Source organism: Antechinus flavipes, chromosome 1 (assembly GCF_016432865.1).
Source record: "Antechinus flavipes isolate AdamAnt ecotype Samford, QLD, Australia chromosome 1, AdamAnt_v2, whole genome shotgun sequence".
In the NCBI taxonomy this organism is placed as follows: domain Eukaryota; kingdom Metazoa; phylum Chordata; class Mammalia; order Dasyuromorphia; family Dasyuridae; genus Antechinus; species Antechinus flavipes.
The window spans coordinates 655,986,729-656,012,648 of record NC_067398.1 but is presented as its reverse complement, the minus strand read 5'-3'; the positions used below and the strand labels follow the sequence as shown (position 1 = coordinate 656,012,648).

The 25,920-nt window shown below is 40.0% G+C and overlaps 1 protein-coding gene and 1 pseudogene across 2 annotated transcripts; both read right to left on the bottom strand.

Moving 5' to 3' along the window:
* Positions 1-289: 289 nt before the first annotated feature.
* On the bottom strand, positions 290-9,122 carry YJU2B (YJU2 splicing factor homolog B). Of its 2 annotated transcripts, none has more exons than XM_051971661.1 (10): positions 9,059-9,122; positions 7,211-7,253; positions 6,849-6,902; positions 5,686-5,768; positions 4,722-4,777; positions 3,345-3,405; positions 2,229-2,371; positions 1,976-2,148; positions 1,195-1,333; positions 290-957 (listed from the first exon to the last, which is right to left on the bottom strand). In XM_051971661.1, the coding sequence occupies exons 2-10, from the start codon at positions 7,211-7,213 to the stop codon at positions 566-568; spliced, it is 1,104 nt and encodes a 367-aa protein (XP_051827621.1). In that variant the 5' UTR covers positions 7,214-7,253; positions 9,059-9,122; the 3' UTR covers positions 290-565. The 2 variants fall into 2 exon arrangements, with proteins under 2 accessions (XP_051827621.1, XP_051827620.1); XM_051971660.1 differs by lacking the exon at positions 9,059-9,122 and adding an exon at positions 8,695-9,047.
* On the bottom strand, positions 8,699-23,259 carry LOC127548099 (integrin beta-1-like; annotated as a pseudogene).
* Positions 23,260-25,920: the final 2,661 nt, after the last annotated feature.

Below are 25,920 nucleotides of genomic sequence, written 5' to 3'. Positions count from 1 at the left end.
TGAACAAATCATAAACACACACACACAACTGCTGCATACAGTGTATAATACATGTGTATGTATTTATGTATGGTGTGTACATGTGAGACCTATATATTCTTGGTCAATTTCTTTGCCTTCTCTAAGGTCCTTTTTTCTAGATCTAAAATCCCCCTGATTTCTTAGGATTCACTTAGGGGAGATGTGGCTGGGGTCTTTATTTAGTTTCCATATTTTAACGCTGCTTACTCTCCATTCCAATATAGAAAGGAGGGACTGCTGTCTACATCTAATAATCTGATGCATCAACTGGATTTAATAGGTGGGGGTTTAATAAATTCGTGTCGGAGATTCAAGTCAGACACCACACAGACTCCCTCCTCAGTTAAATAAATAAAAACCCAATTATTTACAGAGAATTGAAGTCTTGAGGGGAAAAGAAGTTTCTCATTCTAGGAAGGCTTGGTGGGAAGAAGCCCATCCATATATGGTCTCTTTGCGAGTGGAAGCCTCCCTGGGGGAGTGAGGATTTCTTGGTGGGGAAGGCAGCCTAGGATGATGGAGGGAATGATAATATTAGTCACTATTAGTCACTCTCAGAGTCTGAATAGTCTGCAACTAGAGAACTGAGGATGGAGGTGCTGCTGGGGCCCCTCTGTGTTTCCACATCTGGGGGATAGTGTGTCTCTGATGAAGATCCTCCTGGGATGTTTTCATCCACCTCCTTCATTGCACTTGGCTCTGGAGCTTCAAGGCCCGATTCTTGAGGGCCCTCAAGGCCATCCCTGGACTTCCGACGTACAATTCCTAAGTCACTGCTAGTGATGGAGGATGCACTGGGCATGGGTTTTCGGCTAACTGCCAGTTTCTTGAGAACACTGTTCACCTTGCTGTTGCTGGCCCCGGGTACTGGGGTAGAAGGGAACCAGGAGCGGCCGAAGATTTCTGTCCGTTTCAATTTCTGTTTGTCTTCATATGCTGGCAAATGGAGATGAGGCAGAGTAAAAAGTAGGGTAAGAGCCATCCAGGAGTATTTCTTTAATGTATTCCAGACAGGTTCTCATGTATTCAATATTAAGAACTTCCCTCCCTCTCCTACCCTCATTTCCCCTCTCCCTCCTTATCGTTAATAAGGTGACTCCCCTGAATCTATCCCCCACCCCTCACCCCCATCCCCATTCCTGGTCCACAACAGATGATAAGACTAGGACGCACAGTCCAGGCTGTGGTACTTGAGCAGAGCAGCAAGCTTCCGGTCCTCCTCTGTTTCAGGCACCAGGGGGATACTGAGGTTCGCCTTGGTCTGTAGAGCCAGTGTTTTTTCCTCCTCTTCCTTTATGGCCTTTTTCTTTTCCTAAAGTAAAAGATTGGCAAAAGAAGGAGGAAAGAAAGATGGAGAGGGAAGCATGGGAAAAATACGAGGAGAGGTGAATAGAAACCTCCTCCTAACCACTGCCCTTCAAGAACTGAATTCTGTCCTAGGCAAGGACAAGAGCCCCAGTTGGCTCCCTTGCTCCAAGGCTGACATGGCAATCCAGACAGGCCTTGCTTCCTCTAGCCAGTCTTACCCATGTGATGGAAACAGACCTGGATTCACACACTGATTACTACTGAAAAAAGACTACCTTTAAAAAGTCTCATAAATCGCTTTGAGCTTTTTTTTTTTTTAGTCGGTAAAATGAGGGGTTGGATTAGATGAGACAAAGACTCTTTCCAGTTCTAGACCCTAAAAAGCCTCTTTGTTATCTGACCACTGGAAAATCATTTTAACTTTTTTTTTTTTTTTTTTTTACCCATTTAATTCTTTTAGGCTTCAGTTTCCTCTTCTGACAAATCAACTAGCTTAGACTAGAAGATGAGCGGGATCTATTCTAGCTCACAGCTCTGGGCAGAGACTGATGGCCTGTTCCTTGGAGCAGTTCAGTCTGAAAGGCAGCAGCCTCCAGTGACTGCCCAGCGTTCAGAAATATGTCCCCTGAGCCCCAGCCCTCCTCACCCTAAACTTTCTCCTTAGCATGCTGTTAAGGGCAAAGTCATCCTTCCAGGCGCTCTGGGCTTCCTGGATGTTGGACAAGCTGGGAATGGCCTTCTGCAACTTGCTCTGGTCTGTGGTGCCATGCTCCAGGCGGAACATGGCGTCAGTCTCCAGCTTCTGTTTCTTCTCCTGCTCTAGAAGGAAAATGGGGTGAGATATTTGGCGGTCTTGCTCTGGGGTAGAGGAAGGCCTGGGGCTAGAGGGCAGGGCTCACCTGTGGTCAGGATCTGTTCATTGTCCGCCATGTCCCATCGCTCCTCCTTCCTCTGGGCACCACTCACAATCACATAGTCACAATTGGCAGGATCTGTCTGCATCTCGATGTAGTTGACACAGAGGTGACATTTCATTCTGAACCTGGAGAGGGAATTTGCCAACAGAAACCATGAGATCACGGAACCGTTATACTCTAGGGTTGCCAGTTAAATCTCAAAGAGTCAAAGGTGGGAGGTGGGCTCAGCAGGAGTCATAGAAAGGGACCACTGGGCTAGAGCTCTTTGGAGAGGTGGAAATAAAGAGCCAGGTTAAGAGAAAATATTCAAAACTGACCAAGGGTAATCCACTTCTACCTCCTCACTTAATGGGTGAGGACTCTGAGACCTGGAGAGCACAAGTGATTTGCCAGAGGCCTAAGAGAGGATCAAATCCAGAGTTCCAGCCCAGTCCATAACCCCATGCTGCCTCTGAATGCATCTCTTGTTTCTATCGTGTTACGAGGTTATAAAGTTCCTTCTTCACCATCTGAAGGCAGAGATTGCCAACACCAGGCCTATTTCACAGATGAAGAGAGGCCCAGTGGCTGTGACTTGCCACCACATGACCACATGATCAGGGCTGGGTCATCACCCCAGAGTCAAAGCAGACAAGGTGGGACGCACAGCATGGCCTGAGGGGTGGTGAGAGTGGGATGCTGAGGGGCAGGCCTGGCAGAGCTCCAGATGGGCTGGGAAACCCCTCTGCTGGAGGCAGGTTGGGGACAGGAACACTGAAATTTCTCTTCCTGCTCTCAATCACAAGCTCCTTTGCATAGAAAGAAGAACAGCTGGTACTTTCCACCTTTTATGTGATGACTCTCTCCCGGAGATCAAAGCCCAACCCAACTGTGCTCACCCTAGGCCTGCCGTTGGTCCTCAGCAGAGTTAGTGTGGGCCACAGTGTCTGGGAGGTGGCGTTCCATCCGGGGGTCCTGGTCCCCTTCTCCCACTAGAATGGAGCTGGGCTGTTTACACTGACTCCAGCCATACTTGTTCTCTTCCCCTTTCACTCATTTTCCCCCCAAAGCATCTGAGTTTTCTATAGCCACCCAGACTCAACATATCAATACACCCACCTGTAGATGGGGGTTGTGTAATAATTGCCAACCTTCTTCTTTTCAGCATTGTAACGAACACCTGGCAAGGAAGGGAAGAGCAAATGAAAGATTCAGGAAGCTTTCTGGGCATATATAGCAATGCTTTGCCAGGTCAGTCCATTCAGTTAACATTAACTCTAACTGAATATAAGGAAATGTGCTAGGCAATGGGGATGCAAAAATGAAATAATATAGCCCTGTTCTCAAGGAAACAATCTAAAGGAGAGGAATACCAGATATATAAAATATAATTACAATAATATGTAATAATAATAATATATGCATATAAATAAATATGAGACAAGGCAGACTATACAAAGTACAATGAAAAGGTTCCAAAAATTATTCTGGAAAATGAGAGAAGGGGGATATTTTCAGTTGAAAGTTTGGGGACTAAGAGGAAATGTCTCAGAAGAAACTAGGCCCTGAAAAAAGATGATTTTAACACGTAGAGATTAACAGGGAGAATTAACCAGGCATAGGGGATGGCCTATATGACTGCACAGAAAGAAGAGGTAAAGAGAGGTAAATGGGTTTGGGTAACAGGTGGCTATCCACTTTGACTGTAAGGTCATGTGTGTGTGATGGAGAGAAAGAAATTGTGAAATGTGATATAGCCATAGGATTACAGATCTAGAGCTAGAAAGGAACTCAGAGGTCATCTAGTCCCGCCTCCTCCTCTTCCACATGAAACAGGATGAAAGGGTGTCCTGTGGGCAACAGAGAAACAATGGCTATTTTTGAACAGGGGAGTGATGTGCTTACCAGGGTTCTACATTAGGAAAAGTATTAATTTTCCAGATTACCAAGGACATGAAGGGAGAATTACAGAGGGGAAAAATAGAAGTTGGGATTCAGTTACAATAGTGTAGAGCAGGGGCAGCTAGGTAGTGCAGTGGATGGAGCACCAGCCCTTAAGTCAAAAAGACTTGAGTTCAAATAAGACCTCAAACATTTACCATTCCCTAGATGTGTCACCCTGGGCGAGTCACTTAACCCCAATTGCCTCAGCCCCCCCAAAATAAAAAGTGGAGTGCAAAACTTATTAAAGTATGGATTGAGTCCCCATATGGGGTTACATAACTGAATATGGGGGTTGTGAAATTATGATTTATTATAAATAAATGTTTCATTTTTATATTTTATTTTATATACCTATATAGCTGGGGTTGTGTAAAAATTTCTTGGGTAAATAGGGGTCAGAAGAGGGAAAAGTTTAAGAAGCCCTATCTAGAGAAGAGGTAACAGAAGAAGAGGGTCCACAACAAGGATGGTGTCAGAGGGCTGCAAAGTAAGAGACAGGGAAAAGAGATATTTCAAAGATGAAATCAATAAGTGGGAAAAATGGTGACTCACCCATGCCAATGTGGTTCTTACAGCCATCACACCAGATGTTATAGGGCATCTCAAATCTATAAATAAATAATAAAAAAAACCCCAAAATAAAGAAGAGCAATGTTTTCAAATGTCCACTTGGGATCATTACCCAAGAGGTAAGAAACACATTCAATGCTTCAATGCTGAGGCTGCCCCAAGGCAATTTTATTTTGGGGGGGCTATTTAACTACTCTACCTTCCAGCCATGACACAAAATCCTCCCCAGAAATAATAAGGAGATGATTTTTAAAAATGAAATCTCTTAGACATATTCAGTAATTTATATTCAACAAACATCTATGGAGCAACTTTATGGAAGAGGGTACTAGACACATGTATAGGTAGTACTGAATAATAAATACTACCACAACAAAAGCCCATAACCCCCCACCTATCATTTGTACTGATCTAAGGAAGTATTTCCATTAGCTCTTCTCCTACTCATCCCTAACTGATGTCAATCAAAATTAATAAAGACTTGTGGGATAAGCCCTTATAGATTCTCTCTCTCAGAGGTAATGAGAAGCAAACTTTTAAGATGATAATTAAGACTCATATAAATAGGATGACCAAAAAGTAACACATTTACTGGGGGGAAAAATAAAAGAGACACATAGGGAAACTTGGATAGTGTACCTCTCACCCAGGTCAGGGTGCTTGGCTGGTGGGATGGGAATGTCCATCTAGCTTCTCCTTTGTTTTAATAATACCCTAGGTTTATGATTTAGGGCATCTTCTGCTTTAGTCCTGAGGTCTAGTTTCCTCAGACAAGATTTGGAGTCTAGAGAAGTAACATCAACATCCAGTCTCTCCCAGACATTATTCTCCTCATCATGATACCAATGGAAATTCCCATCATTTAGATTCTTCATCTCACTTATTTTATCAATGAGGGACTCCAGATTCAAGGGCTCTAACACAGGGATCTGATGAGCACCTTTACCTGATGACAAGAATGCCCTGAGAAAGTTTCCGTGCCCTCTCCCGAAGTGGGTGGCTGTGGTGGTATCGATTGAGAGAGCCATGCTGTGAGACAGAAAAGAATAAAGCTAAAGAATAAATCACTACTGGTCAATGCCCAGCCCAATGTTCTCCAAAGACCACAGCTTTTGTAGGAAAACTCCTGAAGGAAGTCTGGAAAAGAATCACATCAATTGTGTTATAGAGATTACTAGTACTCTGGGAGGCGGAGGAAGTGCACCCCATGCAAAGACAAGCAGATGCCAAGGTGAAACCTGGGGAAGAGTCCAGGAATTTGGACCACCTTTTACACTTGAAGAGTGTCATCATTCTAAGATCCTCTTACGCCTGTATCACAGAGTCACAGATTCAGAACTGAAAGTGATCTCATAGACCACCCAGTCCAAACACTTCATTTTACAAATAAAGAAACTTGAGGCCTAGGGAGGTGAAGGGATAGGCCCAAAGTCTCTCAGTGAACAAATAACAGTTGTTTGCTATGGGTGAGATATGATGCAAAAATGAAACAATTCCTGCCTTTGAGTGGCTTATATGCTATATGAAGAGAAAGTATGTGCATCTGTAAATCTGTACAGAATAGGTAATATTTTAGGGACAAGGCATAAGCAAATGAATGGCTCATGAGCTTTGAAGGAAGCAAAGAATTCTAGGAGGTAGAAGGTGGAAAAAAGTGATTCTGATCCTGGGAGCCAGCAGGACAAAGGCACTGGTACAGGAGGCAGTGCTGTGCATTGGGAACAACAAAAATGCCAGTCTGGCTGGCCCACTGAGTACATGAAGTGAAGTCGAGAGTAAAACTGGGAGGGCAGGTTGGAACCAGATTGTAAAAGGCTTTAAAGGCCACACAGAGGTACTTTTATTTGATCTTAGAAGCAACAAGGAGCCATGGAAATTTATTGAGCAAAGGAGTGACATCATCAGTTTAGGAAAATCTGTGAGGAGAATGGATTAGTAATTGGCAGAGTTGAGAATCAAACCCAGGCCTTGCCACTGCCTGATGCAGTCTCTCTGGCATTTTCCTATGCCATTTATTTGAACATTAGACCTCTGTTAGATCACAGGCCATATTACCACATAGATTTCTTCTTGGCCATAGTTTGATGGAGAAACAAAAGGATCCCTTACCTTTGTTGGATCAAAGTCTGGAGGGTAATACTTGTTTACACCTTTTCTTTCACCCTGAAAATATAAAATAAGGTGTCATTGTTACACAAAACAAATACCTTGATATTGGCTGTATGAATAAGATGAAATCCCCAAGAGTTACTGAAACAAGTGAATGGCATGACATACAGGGGAAATATGCCTTTTCAGTGAAAATTCATTATTAGGACAAAAAATTGTAATTAAAGTTCCTTATGGCATACAAATCTGTGAGTAGGTAAGAAAAGGCTGGGCCAATAGGCGAGGGTGGGGAACTGACAACTTGTGCACTCTGGGAATTTCTTAGAGGCCAAATTTGTTTCTGCAGAATTCACTTAACTCACCATCTTGGAAAATGTCGATTTCTAAGCAAACTGAATGTCCAACCTGTATAAAACAATCAAATATCCAAATTGTACATGGTTCACAAAACACACATAAACATCCTTACTTTTTCTACAGTTTGCAAGGAAGTTTGGGTAGTCCATTGGGTCTCCTACTAGAGATTAAGGTGGCAAGGGGTTATTTTTAGCTGCTCTAAAGGGAATGGGTAACCTTCCCCAAAGTTCATAAATGACCAACTAATATGAGGTTTTATTATGCTAGAAAGACAAAATATATGAAAGTTCATAATATCAGGGAAGGATTTGTTCACCAATCCCTGAATGCTAGACTTAAGAGAGCATCCCATGTTTGAAGAAGTTCTAGGATGAATAAAAAGTGTCTTACACAGCATACATAAGACAATGTTGTACTACACAAAGAGCACTGGACCTGGAGTGAGTCATTTTGGAGTTCTGTCCCAGCTATAAAGTAGCTATTATAATACTATGTAAGTCTCTTAAGCCTCTCTGATTCAGCTTTCTTCTCTGTAATAACAGCTGTATTCTACAAGGCTTCAAGGTTTGCAAAGTGCTTCCCTCACAACTATATAAGGCAGCTAAAGGGAGTATTACTATCATTCTCATTTTACAGACAAGGAAACTGAGTCATAATTTACCCACTCTCACAAAGCTAGTGTTAAAGCTGGAATTTAAACCTAGGTCTCCTTGACTCTTATGCCCACTGCTCTTTCAGTGACACCATGTGATGTCTTGGGGCTAGACTAGATGATCTTTGAGGTCTCTTCCAGCTCTGATATTCAGTGACTTCATATCCTACACATCTACCTCAGGAAGTAGTCCAAGTGAGAAATATGAAGTGGCTGAAGATGAATTTAAACAAATTAATGGATTCCCTAATATTATTTTAGGTGGAAGTTATGACTATGTGATTCTAAGCTAAAAGAAAGATTCTACCACAAAATGTCCCTCGAAACTCCCACTGAAATCAAGAGTTCGATTAATCATGGGGTTGAAAAAGAGGGAATCATGCTTTTAAGTCTACTGAAGAAATCTGTGTCTAGCCCTGGATCAACACTTCCATTTACACCTGCAAATTATGATTATCTCCACAGCACTAGAATTATAACATTCAGAACTAAGACTAGTCCATTCCCCTAATTTTACAGAAAAGGGGCAGAAGAAAAGGAAATGACTTCTCTAGCATTCAGCTGTAAGATGGGATTTGAGCTCCTCTTCCAATTTCAAAGTGAGCTCTTATTTATTACTTCATGCCGAATTACAGGATTTCTGCCATTCGCAAAAGTTAACTAGCAGGACCTTCTGTCCTTTCAGGCAGTAGCACGGCAGAAAGGGCCCTGGGATTGCCCTTGCTACTTATGGTCTGTGTGACCTTGGATCAGTGGCGCCTTCTCTGTGGGGCTCAGTTTCCCCGTGTGTAAAACGTGAGGGTTGGGCTTCAAGGTTCTATGATTTTTTGAACAAACCTGGTTAGCGGGAGCTCAGAGAAGAAGGGGCTCGAGGTTGCAGGCCCTCTACGGGAGGACGGGGGCTGGGGAAGCAGGTGATAAGGTTGACAGCTCGCAGCTAAACCCCTTCCCCCTCCCAACCTTTCCGGACCAGGACCGCCCCCTCTCCATTCGCCTTCCCTCCCCCCGGCCTGCTCCTTCTCTTCCGCCACTAGGGGCCGGGGCGGTTTCTTGCCCGGTGACACCTCGGCGGCGAGGATAGGCTTCAGGTCAGAAGAGATCGGTCCCCGGAATCTCTGAGACTGCTCGGGGGTATGAGACTCGAAGGCCCAGAGAAACCCGCGCCCTGCCACCACCTCCGTTCGCCTCCACCAGCGCTTACCTGCCCTCTTCCTACGTCATCAGACGGCGCCGCCCCGAAGGCGGTGTCCAGTCCCGCCCTACTCACGTGACGAGGGAGTCGTCCGTCCGCCCTACAAAATCTCTGGAATGCTCAGCGTAGGCCGGGCCCGAGGGTAGGGGCGGGGCTTCGAGGCAAGATCTGGCCCATGTGACGGGAACTGCTCCTGGTAGGCGGGTCCCGAGGCTTCGAGAGATTCTATTTACTTGACCTGACGGGCTCAGTGTAGGGGGAGGGCGGGGCTGCGAGGCAAGATTTGCCTCACGTAGCAGGGACTGCTCGGCGTAGGTCGGCCCCGAGTCTTCGAGGCCGATTCTACCTCACATGACCGGGACTGCTTCACATAGGCTGGGCTCGGGGAGAGGGGCGGGGCTGCGAAGCAAGTTCTGGCCCACCTGATACGGACTGCTCCGCGTGGGCCGGCCCTGAGGCGAGTTCTGTTCTACGGGACTGTGACAACTGCGGAGTCTTAACTCCGGAGCTGAGGCGGCTAGGCTAGGGTGGGGAAAGGTTCCGCAACTTCCAGCTGTTGCTGTCGGGGCTCTCTTCGCACGTCATCTGCTTTTGAAACAGCTTGGCTTCTCGCCCCAGCAAATTCTTGGCTTTTCCAGGCACCGGAGGAAACTCAAACCTCCGTGGGTGAGGGGAGTACGATGGAGTTCATGGTCTCGTGCCCCGCTGCTACCTCGAGGACGACCCGGGGAGAGGGCTATGGTGATGGTCCCCTCTTGGTTACATACTTCATCATCCTCCCCCCCCAATTCCCCTTAGCTTCTTTCTAATCTGCCATCTTCCCCCTCCCTCCAATTCCCACTAGATTATGAGTTTCTTGAGGGCAGAGACTTGGTTGATTCTTTGCGTTCTCAGTGTTTAGCTGTGTACCCGGTTTGTAGTCGTTTCTTAATAAATGTTTATTGGTTCTGAGTCTGATCTTAAGAGAATAGGGGCCATGGAAATTCATTTGGACTAATTTGAGAAATAGAATGATTTTTATATGTTCTATATCTTAGAGATGCCCAGAAAACCAGGGAGATACCAGAAGACTGGGAGTGTTTCAGGTCCGGGCTCGTCCACAGATGCATATAAGCAGTAGGCTTGGGTCCGTTGCCATCTGGTGGTTTGTGCAGAGATTGTTGGGAAAGTGAGAAATTTATATTGGAAGTCAGAACATTGACTGTTAGACACTGGCAGTGCGCTATGGTCCATCAGCATATGTATAATATATATGTGTGTATGCAGATAGTACCCTGTTCTGTCCCCCTGACCACTCACATCCCTTTCTACTCAGGACAGGAAGGAAGGTTGCAAAGGAGACCGTGAAAGTCACTTATAAACTATCCCAAATGCCAAAGGCTCATGATTTACAAATTGTAACCTATATTAACCAACAATCATAGCTGAATGTGCTGAATCAGGAGAAATCACCAGGACTTTGTTGTCAAAGATTTTTTTGGTCATGTAGTGTATAAATCACAGTCTTCCAAAGTAAGACTTGCAGAACACCGAATGGTGCTGACAACTTTGAGATGATGGGGATGTTTGAAATTTTTTTTTATTAAAGCTTTTTATTTTCAAAACATATGCACAGATAATTTTCAAGATTCATCCTGGCAAAACCTTGTGTTCCAAATTTTTCCCTCCCTTCCCCCATTCTCTTCCCTAGACAACAAGTAATCTAATATATGTTAAACTGTATACAATTCTTCTATACATATTTCCACAATTATGCTGCACAAGAAAAAAAGGAAAAAAATGAGAAAAAACAAAATGCAAGGAAACAACTAAAAAAGTGAAAATACTATGTTGTGATCTACACTCAGTTCTCACAGTCCTCTCTCTGGTTGCAGATGGCTCTCTCCATCACAAGACTGGCTTGAATCTCTTGGCAGTTGAAAAGAGCCACATCTATCAGAATTGATAATCAAATAAAACTTGCTATTGCTGTGTATAATACAATGTTCTCCTGGTTCTACTCCACTTAGCATCATTTCATGTAAATCTCTCTAGGCTTCTCTGAAATCATCCTGCTGATCATTTCTTATATTAAAGAACTATAATATTCCATAACATTCATGTACCATATCTCATTCAGCTATTCTGCAACTGATGGGCATCTACTCAATTTCCAGTTTCTTGCCACTACAACAAGGGCTACAAATATTTTTGCATATATGGGTCCTTTTCTTTTTATTTTTGTTTTTGTTTTTTTTATTTTTTATTATTAACCTTCTGTTCCAATATTTCCCCTCTTTCCCCCCCACCCTCACCCCTAGGTGGCATATGTTAAATATGTTAAAGTATATGTTAAATACAATATATGTATACATATTTATACAGTTATCAGATCTAGAATGTAGATAAAAAAACCTGAGAAGGAAAACAAAAATGCAAACAAATAATAACAGGGTGGAAATGTTATGTTTCTTACAGAACAATAATATTCCATAATATTCCTGTATCATAATTTATTCAGCGATTCTCCAACTGATGGGCATTCATTCAATTTCCATTTTCTAGCCACTACGAAAAGGGCTGCCACAAACATTTTTGCACATATGGGTTTCTTTCCCTTCTTTAAGATCTCTTTGGGATATAAGCTCAATAGAAACACTGCTGGATCAAAGGGTATGCACCATTTGATAACTTTTTGAGCATGGTTCCAAACTGTTCTCCAGAATGGTTGGATTCGTTTATAGTTCCACCATCAATGTATCAATGTCCTAGTTTTCCCACATCCCCTCCAACATTCATCATTATCTTTTCCTGTCATGTTAGCCAATCTGAGAGAGATATATTGGTATCTTAGAGTTGTCTTAATTTGCATTTCTCTGATCAATAATGATTTGGAGCATCTTTTCATATGACTAGATATAGTTTCAGTTTCTTCATCATATCCTTTGACTATATGGGTCCTTTTCCCTTTTTTATAATCTCTTTGGGATATAGGCCCAGTATGCAGTTTGATAGCCCTTTGAGCATAGTTCCAAATTGCTCTCCAGAATGATTGGATTTGTTCACAATTCCACTAACAATATATCAGTGTCCCAGTTTTCCCACATCCCCTCCAACATTTGTCATTATCTTTTCCTATTATCTTAGCCAATCTGAGAGTGTATAGTGGTACAGAGTTTGACTTCAAAATTTGGTTGATAACCTTGAGATTTTTGGACTGTGTTAATGCATCAGATAAGAGTCTTCCCCTCAAAACCCTGTAGAAAATGAGACCTCAAACTCCTGCCCCCCATTTCCTTCAGCACTTTTCTAGTGCTCCCAAATCTAACCTGAGATAAATGAGTGCCTCTCTCTTTTTCCTCCCTCTCCCTCATAGTGGTTGTCTCGTTTCTTCCCTTATCCTCTTGTCAATGTACTTTCTGTACCTTTTTGCCTCCGTACTGTAGGTACCTTATTAAAGTATGATTGCAGCCTCAATTCCTGCTGTCATTATGAACTTTCTTGGTGAGTATCCAAAGAAGTAGGCATACTTACTCCATATCAGTTTGATATATATTATCACTTTTCTCTTAAAAGTTAAAATTCAGAAATTATAAATCAAATAACTGGGAGTTCTAGGATGATTAAATACTGTTGGGGCCATGAATTTCACAGCATAAATAAGAGTCTTAACTACTGTTTGTTAAGCTCCTATTAACTGCTGGGCACTGTGCTAAGGGGTGGAGAAACAGACTAAAAAACAATTTCCTCATAGTTTAGTGGCAGAGATGACATGAAAACAACTATGTATAAATATTATATAGAAGAAAAATCGAGGGTCTATCCAAAGTACTAAAATTAAGTAGGAATTGTAAGTTTTGCAGAAGGTAGGACTTTAGCTGAAACCTGAAGGAAGGCAGAGAAGCCAGGAGATGGAGAAGGGTGGGGAGATAAGGGTGTTGTGTTCTCCAAAAAAAAAAAAAAAAAGTGTTGTGTTCCAAGAACAGTAAGAAAGATAATATCATTGGATTAATGAATAAGTAAAGGGGGGAGTAATACTGGAAAAGTGTATGTGTGTAGGGACAAGTTCTGAAAGACCTTGAATGTTTTAACAGAGGATTTTGTATTTGATCCTGGAGATGATAAGGAATCCCTGGGGTTCCTTGAATATGGTGATGATATAGTCAGACCTGTATGTTAGGAAGATCACTTTGGCAGCTGAATAGAGGACAGGTGGGAGTAGGAAGAGACATATTTCAGGGAAACCAAACATTGGCTATTGTAATAATCTGAATGTGAGGCAATGAGGGCTTGTACTAGGGATGTGATAGCGTCAGTGACATACCAGAGAGGTTACAAAGTTAGAAATGAGATGACAATTATTAACAACTGATTGGATTGGAGGGGATGTGAGAGAAAGTGGGCTAAGAATGACATTTAGACTTCAGGTCTTTGTGACTGGGAAGTTGGTGGTTCCTCTAACAAAAAGGAAGGAATTAGGAAGGAAAGTTAGGAAAAGGAAGGGAGTGTTTTTTGGGGGGGAGATAGGGATCATGTATTGTCCAAAAAATGGTGAGCAGGTTGACGTTAGAAAAATATGGAAAGGAAATAAACATGGAAAGAGTTGTATGAAATAATGAAGAATAAAAAGAGCAGAACCTCTGTGTGTGTGTGTGTGTGTGTGTGTGTGTGTGTGTGTGTATCTGCTGGGTGGGGAGGAAGGGAGAAAGACAACTTGGAACTTAAAATAAATTTAACAACAAAATTGCTTTGAATGCATTCCACCAAAAAAGAGAAAAGAATGAGTTCAGATTTGGGCATGTTGAATTTAAAATGTGTCTAAGACATTCTGTTTAAGAGGTCCACTAGGCAATTGGAGATGGGAGACTGGGGGTTAAGAAAGGTTAGGCTAGACAAATATATCTGAGAGTCATTTGCATTGAGCTAATTGAAACCAAAGGAGATGATGAAATCACTAAGTGAAATAGTATAGAAGAAGAAGAAAAGGGGGCCCAGGATAAAGCCTCTGGGGACTCACAGGATTAATCACTGTATTGGATGAAGATCCAGCAAAGGAGTTGGAGAATCAGTTAGAGAGAATGAGGGGAAAGCAATGTTAGGAAAACCTAGAGTCCCTAACACATGAGGAGAGGCTTAATTGATACATTGAAGGCCAGAGAGCGTACAGGAGATGCCAGATCTTGAAGCAGTAGATCAGGAGGAAATCAGGGACAAATGATACAAGAGGTAATGAGAAATGGTATTTATAGAAGATAGTATTCAGGAGTTCAGTGGGCTAGCCTGCTTTGAAGTTGTTTTACTGGTGATGGGGCGCAGCTTCTAGAAGAGATATGGCAATAATCCTAAGGCCATCTGGTCTTGGGAGTGCTATAGTTCCACAGACAATGCTGGCTGCCAGATAACAATCTGTTGATCAGTGATAACAGGGTTTCCGAGACAAATGGTAAAGTGCACATCAGACTACTACTCAATTTCCCTGTAAACCAAAAAATTCAGTAGTGAGGTGCATACTAGACCACTTCTCAATTCTACCTCTAAGCCATAAAATTAGCATATCAGTGACATGAAACATCTGATCTCTGTCTTTTCCCTATAAATTTATCTTCTTACTCCTAGTTCTTTGCTAAATCCTTTTGGAATTTAGCCTACTTCATCTGGCATTACAATTATAACAAACTTTGCCTCTTGATTTGGAGATGGGTCCAAGCCTGCAAATTCTTTTGACATACCTTGCAACAACGGTCTGCAACCCCAACCTTTTGTGGTCTCCTTTGAACCTCAACATTTGGTAGCTCATATGGGGAGAAAATGGCCTTCCCCGGCTTCGTTCCTTGTCAAGGTAAGCCCCTCATTCTTTTCTCCCCTGATATCCTATAGTTGGGACATCCCAAATACCTCAGAATTTTAAGTCTTGTCTGAGTCATCTTGAGCTCAGTGATCAACAATTTTCCTTGACTGAGGACATCTAGACTTGGAAATTCTTGCAATTTTGAGGAAAGTTCCTAGGGAACCTTTGCCACCTTTTTATCCTCTCTGGGATGTTGAAGGAAGCAGGTGCTATGGGATGGCTTTTGGTAAAGAAATTTTATGGCTTAGAGGTAGAATCTAAGAGTGGTCTGGTATGCCTCCCATATTAACTTTTATGGTTTAGAGGTGAAATTGAGTGGTCTACTATGCACCTCACCATTTGTTTCAGAAACCCTGTTATCACTGACCAACAGATTGTTATCTGGCCAGCATTGTTTGTGTAACTGCAGCATTCCCAAGACCAGGTGGCCTTACGGTTACTGCCATATCTCCCCTAGAAACTGCACCCCATCATTGGGAAATGTGTTGTTTTATATTTAAGTGTCATTGTTGCATTTTCTAAATGGAAAGTATGTGTGTGGGGGGAGGGCGGTTCGGTGTCAGGAGCTAGAGTGGTGAGTAGTAGGAATATATTACCTCAAACCCTGGGTTACTCCTAGGACCCTCAGAGAGTTGAATAAGTAAACTTGTATCTAATCCCCTCTCTGCCCACTCTGGAAAAATAATTCAAAACTGGAAGTATGAGTGTCAGCTTGGAATGAATGGGACAACCCATATAGAAGTGGGAGTGTGGATGCCATGTATAGTGCCATACCCAGTATGGCACTTAGAGAACTGGTGACTTCAGAAATGGAAGAAGTAAAGAGGTGTGAAACCTAAGAAGCCTTAGGATTTGAGTGGTGGTCTTCTTGCCCAAAATATGTCCCTTTATCACCCAAAATTCCATAAATTAGAAACTAATTTGAAAATATCTTTAAAAAAACAAACAAACAAGTGAATACCTAGGAAGTCTTAAGGAACTATCAGTCAGTCATTCACTTCTGATTTTGAATTGCTCAAGTAATGTGAACTCTTTGATGTTGGTTAGCATACTACTCCCTCTACTGACCAAGATCATAATTAAACTCCTCCATGACTTAACAGATTTATGTCAGTGGCTGATCCTGAAATGATAAACATCTTGCCTCCTACACACTTTTGTATATTCTTGTGACAAACTCCAAATTTAGGATAACATTACCGATCAGAGGAGACCCTTGTCAATTTGATAAATTCTTCCCCCTCCTAAATTCTTTCCAAATCAACTTGATAAAATTACAGTGTATTGTCCCAAGGGATATACCCAAGGGGGTTGCAATACATCCTATCCCCTTTCCAAGAGGACACAGGAACTCCTCTGATGGGCCCCCCACTGATTTCAGCTGCCTCCAAGAAGATTGTTCATTAATAATGATGAGCCAAACTTGTTGGAGGACCTGCCCTTTCCTTGTAGTCTATAAAAATAAATTGTTTTGGTTTACCTTATTTTCTTTTACCATACTCATAGTATAAATTTAAGCTGTTTTGGTTTACCTTATTTTCTTGTACCGAACTCATGGTTTCCAGACTAGAGTTTGGGCCTGAGTATTAAGGAGTGAATTTTCTCCCAGGAGCAGAAGATGATGACTTGCAGTTGCTACATGTATGAAACATTCTATATTTGTCATCGCAAGTCTGAGGACAGTTCTTGGAACTATATGCTACTGGGGGTTACTTCCCACCCCTACACTCCCACCACTTTGCATCTCCATCAGTACTTCAGAAAAGGAGCAAGAGCAGCTTTAATTGTAAGACCTAGGCTGAATCCAGACACAGGCTTCACTATTTATTTGTCATCCTCTACTAGCCCTATAGCTTCTCTTTTCTCTCCTATTCCTTCATCTCCCTCCCTTCTCCTCTCTGAAAATCAAAGTCAAGTGATTTACCCAGTGTCACACTGCTATTAAATCTCTAAGATTGGATTTAAACTCAGGTTCTCTTGACTTCAGGGCAGGTGCTCTATCTCTGTGCCAACTAGTTGTCTCTCTCCTTACTCATATCTAAATCACTCATCATTTAGGAGAAAACTATTCCTAACCCCTACCTGTTCTCTCATCCCCATATTCAACCTTACAACATCTATGTTCTACTTCTACCTTGCTCCCTCTTCCACTATGTCCACTGAAATTTCCATTCCATAATTTAAAAAATTCTGGAATTCTTTCATGCTTCTCTTTATTAAACTTCTCTGACACCTGGATCCTCCCTGATGACTCCATATCCTGGCTGTCTTCTCCAGCACTGGTTGTACCTACTTGACCTCTTTCCAGGGCCATCCCCTACATTTCCCCAATACTAGTTCTGCCCTCATTAGTATTTTGTTTTTCTAAATACTCATAAAGATAGTTTCTAACATTCATTTTTGTAACATTTTCTGTCCCAGATTTTTTCACTCTCTCTTACCTCCCCCCTCTCTAAGACAGCAAACAATCTGGTATAGGTTAAACATGTATATAATCCTTTGAAACATATTTCCATATTTGTCATGTTGTACAAGAAAAATCAGACCAAAAGGAGAAAAAATCATGAGAAATAAAAAGCAAACAAATATACAGAAAAAGGTGAAATAGTATACTTTGATTTAGTGTCTATAGTTCTCTTTGGATGTGGATGGCATTTTCCTTCCCAAGTCTATTGGAATAGCCTTAAATCACTTTTTTGCTGAAAAGAGCTAAGTCTAACATAGTTGATCATTATACAGTCTTGCTATTACTGTGTACAATGTTCTCCTGGTTCTACTTACTTCACTCAACATCAATTTATGTAAGTCCAGGCTTTTCTGAAGTCATTCTGCTCATCATTTCTTATAGAACAATAATATTCCATTATATTAATATACCATAGCTTATTCATCATTCCCCAGCTAATGGGCAGCCACTCAATTTTCAATTCCATGCCATCACAAAAAGAGCTGTTACAAACATTTTTAGAGATGTGGGGCTTTCTCCCTCTTTTATAATACTCAGTAGTAAGATTCCCAGTAGTGACACAGCTGGGTAAAAAGGTATGCACAATTTTACTCAGACGGATTAAATGATTTGCCAAGATCATACCAGTGAGTTTGCGACTAGATTTGGAGTCAGGTCTTCCTGATTCTAGATCCAGTTCTCTATTCACTGCACCCCCTAAATGCCTCACTTAGATAATAATAACTTCTTCCTACAGTAGTTGTGAAGATAATATGAGATAATATTTGTAAAGCATTTGGAAAACTTGAAAGTGTTATATCAATGGTAGCTGTGAAGATCATGATAGTGGTAGTGAAGAAAGGAATAAGTATTGAATGCCTATTATATGCCAGAATGCCCTATGCTAAGCACATTATAAATACTATCTCATATGATCCTTTTAACAACCCTGGGAGGGCTATTATTATCTCCAATTTACAGTTGAGGAAACTGAGGCAGACGGGCTTATATGTCTTAACCCAGGGTCATATAGCTAGTAGGTATCTTAGTCTGTATTTGAACTCAGGTCTTCCTGACTCTGGAACAGCACTCTATCTGTTATACCACCTAGCTGCCCTATGATTGCATGATTCTGGAAACAACTCCTTCCCAGGAAAGAAGTACAGGACAAAGATGTAGAAATATTGGGAAGTGGCTCTTTATTCACAAGGAAGGTGAAACTATTTCTGCCTGACTATGGTGTGAATTTACTTGGAATTAAGAAATCTCTTTAGAGTCCCTAAATGAAGGTAAAGGAGAATCCTTCCTTAGGCCACATGTAAGAAAGGTGCAGTTCAGGGTATACAGGAGCCAGCTCCTATCAGTTGTTTGAGAACTAAGTTGAGAACTGAAATTTTTAATGTGAAAACTTACATTTCAGAAACAGACAAATAGCTACAAATTTATTGTTTTATTGGTTATCTTAAAGTGATGGATAAAAAACTAATAATGTTAAACTCAAAAGTATATCTAGATTGGACAATCTGTATCAGATTAGTTGTTGTTTTGGAGAAGAGGAAAGAAGGGAGGAAGGGAGAAAAATTTGGAACTCAAAATCTGATAAAAGTGAGTGTTGAAAACTATCTTTAGTTGAAACACTATTAAGTGAAAGAAAAAATGTTTCATGTGACTAGAAGTTAATTTCTTCATTTGAAAATTGTTCATATTTTTTGGCCATTTTTGAATTAGAGAATGACTTGTATTCTTATAAATTTGAAACAATTCACTATATATTTTAGAAATGAGGCCTTTTATTAGAAACCTTGGATGTAAAATCCATTCCCTCAATTTTCTGCTTCCCTTCTAATTTTGGCTGCACTGGTTTGTTTATACAAAAACTTTTAAATTTAATGTAATCAAAATTATCCATCTGTGCAGTTCTTTAGCAGAGCTCTTTAAGGGGCAAAATTTGTTTTAACCTCCCTAAAGGGTCAGTTAATCTCTGTCACTATAATTCTATTTGGAAAAAATATATTCATACCATATATTTTCAAAACCTGCATGGTAAATATCTAATAAGAACTATAGTTAACATTTGTATAACACTTATTATGTGCCATGCTAAGCACTTTACAATTATTATCTCATTTGACCCTCTCTAGGTGCTATATAATGGGTTGAATTTGTGAATTTGCCCTAAGCTTATCTTGCTATGTCTGTTAAAAACTGTCCCCTGCAGATAGCTGTTTGACTGCATTCTATAATCAGAATTTTTGCTGAAATCCTTTTTATATTCATTTTCTCCTTTTCAAATTTAGCAAACTCTCTTCTGTCATGAATTATCAATAACAGTTCCCAGTGGGCACACTGGTAGTCCCATCACATAGAAAATAGCTTCATTGTTCTCCTAGAATGAATATGTGAAATAGAACCAGTAGTCATCTACATCTTTCTCTTTACAATGGGTTAGAGATACATGTTAGCCAGGATAATTTTGAAGTCTGTATACTTCTGGGAATATATGTCTTTTTTTTCTCCCCTTTTAAACATTCTGCACCAAATCCATTCCTTTGTGTTCAGCACAGATTCCAGAGTAGGTCGAACATCTCACAAGCGGGCCCTTGGTTTTAGGAATCTGTGCATTTAAAAGAGCCACACTTAAAGATTTCCTGCTTGTAGGATCTGTAGATCATCCCATTCCTTACCATATAGGAAGAGGTATCTAAAGAACAATCCTGACAGTCCCAATTAACCCCAGGGTAAATTACACATTCTACACTTGCAAACACTATTTCTTCCACTAAGAAAAACATTCGATCAGTCATATCAGAAATTGTCACATTGACAGAACTGGCCAGACTAATTTTCATTTTCATTCTCCCTCTTTTATATTTAACAATGTACACATATTGTATCCATTATTGCAGCAGATTTTGGAACAATTTCCTTTTCCACAGTAAGTGTCTTGGTTTTCAAAGTTTACTTCATTTGCACTAAATCTACAATTTCTTTTCTTTTCTTTTTTTTTTTTTTAAATTGTAGCTTTTTATTTACAAGATATATGCACAGGTAATTTTTCAGCATCGACAATTGCAAAACTTTTTGTTCCAATTTTTCCCCTCCTTCCTCTTCCCTGCCCCATACATGTTAAATATGTTAAAGTATATGTTAAATACAATATATGTATATATGTCCATACAGTTAGTTTTGCTGCACAAGAAGAATCGGACTTTGAAATAGTGTACAATTAATCTGTGAAGGAAATAAAAAATATAGGCAGACAAAAATAGAGGGATTGGGAATTCTATATAATGGTTCACACTCATTTCCCAGAGTTCTTTCACTGGGTGTAGTTGGTTCTATTCATTACTGCACTATTGGAGCTGTAAATCTACAATTTCTATCAACACATTCCTCATTGGACCAGCAGGTTCCATACTCAGATGACCCACTGCCACCACTCTCCTGACTATAGACCATTCTTGCTTTAAGGAAATTCACATTAACACAAATTTAAACTTCATGTGAAGAATTCTGAAAGAAATCTTTATTCCAAAAAAAAAAAAAACTAGATTAATTTTACTGCACAGTATGGTGCTCTTTCTCTCCATTCCTGCCTCTTATTTTGGCACTCCATGGTCTTCCATCCCTACTAATCCTCACAAAAAAAGAGAATCTAAAAAAAATCCTAAACAAACAAACAAACAAAAACTCCTCCTAATAAAAGCAGAATGAATAGGGGGAGAGCTCTTCAGGAGGCTTGGCTTGAGACCTCCAGAGAGAGAAGGCCTTTTACCCCATTCTGTCTTCTCACCTTTCTGTCCAGCTCTGCAGTCTTAGATGTCCTTATCCCTGCTCAAGTACCACATATACCTGTAATAGGTAATGGGTAATAGGCCTATGCCTATTGCTTGATTCTGTGTCTGACCTCTGAGTGTCTGCTTCTCTCCTACCATATTCTTCCTCATGGTTCCAGCCAGGCTCCTTCATGGCTGATTCCAGCCTATGCATGTCCCTCTTTTTACCCTTATTTCTTTATTCCCAGTTTACTGGATAGGCTCTCCTTCCATGGACATTTGTAGCTCCTTGCCTCTTCCTTCCCTCCTTCCCCCACATCTGCAGACAAATTCCCATTATGTCAAAAGAGGTCTGCAGAATGGTGAATTTACTTAAATCAAGAATTGTGTTCAGAAAAGATTCATTTTGGCATCCACATTCACACATAAACTGAAGCATAATTAACATTTCTTCAGTGAGACCCAAAGGCTTCATCTTATATTCTTTGTCCTTACTGGGACATTTGTAAGAAGTTATGTTAATCTCAAACTGAATTTCAACCCCAGTGGAAACATTAGAAGGTTTCCTTTCATTTTCTCCTGTTGTAGGCATTCCATTCTGGCAGTAAGATTTGTAATTTGTTTTTTTTCCCTTTGGCAATATGTGGTTTTCCAAAATGACTTCTGAGATAGAGAATGGGATGCATCAATGATCAACTGAATTATTTGCTGGAATTGGCAGCCAGTGTTCTATTGCTGACTTTGGAACTGACTTTTTCAGTTCCTTGTGTAGAACTTGAGACTCTTCTTTAGCTGTAAAAATTGTCTGTATATTATTTTCACTGAGTTTCTGGACTTAGATGGGCAATAGAGGGATGGTTATATGGATGATTTGTTGTGTACAATGATCTTCATTTGGAAATAGAAACCAAGGTAGAAAACAAGTTTACTGTCTTCTTCAGCAGTGAAACCCATGATCTGTGGGAAAAAAACCTCAAATAGTCCTATAATATTTCTCCAATAAATTAATTAATGACACATGAACTGCAACTTGCAGGATTGCATCAAACCCACTTTTTGGATAATCTAGAACAGAGCTTCTTAAATGTTTTCCACTTGCGATTACTTTTTGCCTGAGAAATTTTTATGTGATGCTGGGTGGTATATAGGTTTATAAAATAGGTATATGAGTCAAACATTTATTGATAATAAATCATAAGGAAACTTATTTTAAAATAATTCTTTGGTATACATATGATTTTTATAATTTCTTAAAGATGAAAGCAAATTTGCATACTAATGAGATGGATGTGCTTGTTATTTTTACATAGGGAATTAAACCTTGGCAGGATAATTGATACCTTTTACTGTTGCCAAATTTTTCAAGACCCCCTATTCATTTACAAGACCTCCTATGAAGTCTCAACTCATGGTTTAAGAAACTTTTTTTTAGATTTTTATTTTGTTCTGTTTTAGTTTTACAGTTATCGCTCTCACATTGCAAGTTTGTGATGTATCAGGTCAGAATGAGAAATTAAATAGGAATTTCTGGAGAATTTTGGAGAGCTGCAGATGATACACAAAGGCTAGTACACAACACAGAAAAAGTTTAGAAACAAAGAAATGCACAAAATATATGTGTTATATGATATAAATACATTTTATCTTCTAATATAATAATTTAGAAATCTTTTCTGGTACAAAGGGAAGACCAAAAATTTTAATATGGATTTTCCAGATTGAGGGGGCATCATGCTCCTAATCCCTTCTCCCCCATGATATGGAAGGTATAATTGTATTTTGGGAGATGGGAAGTTCTTGCACACTTGGGCAGATCACAGTACTGTATAGTAAAGTTAACATAGATGTTTTTTGGGCATATGGATTTCTTTCAGAATTCGTGTAAAGTCAAATTTGTATACGTGGAGCAAGAACTGTGTATTATAAATTCATCTCTGTGATTGGTAGCTGTGAGGCTAATTGGGACAAGGGTACTGCTTCACTGACTCTATAGGCTTCCTCTTCCTGCTCTAGACTGGCTGCCTCAGCTGCTTGTGGTCTGGGTGGCGTGCCTTTGGGCTCCCAGTGGGATTAACCTTCCTGTAGCTGTCTGCCTCTCTTTTCCCCTCACATACCCCAATGATATTTTATGACCTTCAAGTACCACAATTATTTCAGCCATGCCTCCCCTTCTTTTCTTACATAAGTTCTGCTCTAGAGGGAATGGCTGAACAAAGTGTGGTACTTCAATGTCTTGGAAAATTACCAACCAAGACACAAGAAATGCGGCTTATGATGAATGCTGAGAAGCATGGAAAGATTTACTGTGACGAGATTACACTTGTTCTATTTGGCTCCAGAGGGCAGAACTAGGTATAGGTTGCAATGATATAATTCTAAATTGTAATTCCAGAACTTAGCACATTATAAATGCTTAAGAAATGTTTGTTGACTGACTAGTTCAGTTCTGACCTAGATATATCTAATCCACTGTCCTTAATGAATTGGGGTTGCATTTATAGAAGCCCAATAGGCTTTGTCCAGGTTCTGAGCATATTTACATATACTAATCTATTTGTGTGAGTTAATGTTTGTATGTGTGTGTGGGACAAACTTGATTCCCCTTTCAGGTTGATGCAGTCACATGAGGTAATTATAAATAAAGAGATGTTCCTGTGTTTATAAAGTGTTAACACTCCTTTCTTTGCAAAATTTCTTTCTCTTCTCTTATGTTGTAACTAGAGGAAGCAGTAAATGGAGTCTTGAACTCGGAGTCAGACAGATTGAAATTAAAATCCTTACTTTCCAATTTGGGGCTATCATGAAAAGAACTGCTATAATTTTTTCTCCTTGTCTTTTTTCTTTGATTTCCTTGGGACATAGATCTGGTAGTACAATAGCTGGGCCAAAGGTTATGCACAGTTTGATAACTTTCTGTTCCAAATTGTTTTTCAGAATGATTGGACCAATTCATAACTTCACCAAAAATATAGTAGTATTCCTAGTTTCCCACACCCCCTCCAACATGTCTTTTTCCTAGTTTGTCATCTTTCCTACTCTCATGGGCATGAAGTGAAATCTCAAATTTGCATTTCTCTATTAGTGGTTTAGAACCTTTCCCTCACATGATTGTTGATAGCATAGATTACTTCCTTTGAAAACTTCCTGTTCATATCCTTTCACCAAATGATCATTCTTTTACTCAGGGAATTGATCCTCCCTTTCATACCTTGATTTCTTTATAATCCTAAATGTAAGAATATAGCTCCAGTTCTAATCTCTAACCCAAGCTCTAGTTTTGACTTTTTAATTGTCTTTTGGACATCTCTAGAATAAATTCATTTATTTATTAAACAATGCCCATATTTCCAACTTAACATGACCAAAACTGAACTCATCTTCTTTCCTATTTCTGTTTATTGAGCTATTACCCATTACTCATTTACCAAGGATTGAAAATTTAGACTTCCCATTCCTTCATCTCTCCATAGATATTGTTCATTCTACTGAGATTGCCTTCAGATTGTCCCCTCTATTCTTCTACTACTACCACAGCCACCACCATGCTACTACCATGCTACATTCTAGCCAAGGCTACACTACCTGTTATCATGTCCTTGTACAACTATCCTTAGATCTACACAAAATTCGTCCCAACTCTTTGCCTTTTGGAATTCATCTCTGCCTTTAGGGACCTCCTCAGGACCTTGTCCTCCATGAAGGTTCTAGCTAAGGGTGAACTTTTCCTTCTATAGATGTTTCATGCCTCTTTGTAAATGTAAATTTATTTCATTGTAATTTGTGTACATGACTCATTCTTCCTCTATACTATAACCTCCTTGAGGTTTTCCTGAGTCCCAGTCCACAGTTCTGTCCACTGCATACCTGGTTGCCTCTGATAGAAACAGTATTATATACTGTGATTGGGCATGAAGGCTATAAAGAAATATAAAGAAATTCCTTATTCCAGGAATAAGGGAGTAATAGTCCCACTGTTGTTTGCCCACGTCAGCTTCATCTGGAGTACTGTGACGTTATGGTTTAACATAGAACTTTGAATAGCTGGAAAGTGTCTGGAACAAGTCACCCAGGAAGGTAGAGGGTGAATAAATGATATATAAAGATTGAATGAAGGAAATGAGTACATAGAGCTTAGATTGTAGTAGCTTTCTTTGTCCGTATTTAAAGGGCTGTCATGAAAAGGGAGTAGATATTTGTTATTTTTGGTTCCAGAAGGCAGAACAAAGAGCAAGAGGCAAATTTATGTTAGGCATGTATCAGAAAAAATTTCTCAAAAATTGAATGAGTTCTTTCTCCTTAGATGTCTAATCTGGACAAGTACTTGTGGTGATGCTATGGTAGGGATTCCATTGGTGTATGGGTTGGACTAGGTGGCCACAGAGGTACTTTCTAATTCTCCAATTCTGTGATTTTGTGTTTTTACTTGTGATTTGTGTGAATTTTACAAAAAAATTCACTAATCATTTTACTAATATGGAATGTTGTATTGCACAGTGTACAAGTGAAACCAATTTTCCATTACTTATGTTAATTAGTGCAACAGAAACATTAATTAAATTTATATTTTTCAGTGCTAGCAATCAAAATTATTAATCTAATTCATGCAACTATTAGTTTATATTATCTATTAAGCAATACAAACATTAACCCTATTAGGAACCACCATCTCTCCTAGATGGCGGTTAACCAATACATGTTAAATATGTTAAAGTATATGTTAAACAAAATATATGTATACATATCCACACAGTTATTTTGCTGCACAAGAAAAAAACAGACTTAGAAATGGGGTAAAAATAACCTGAGAAGGCAAAAAAAAATG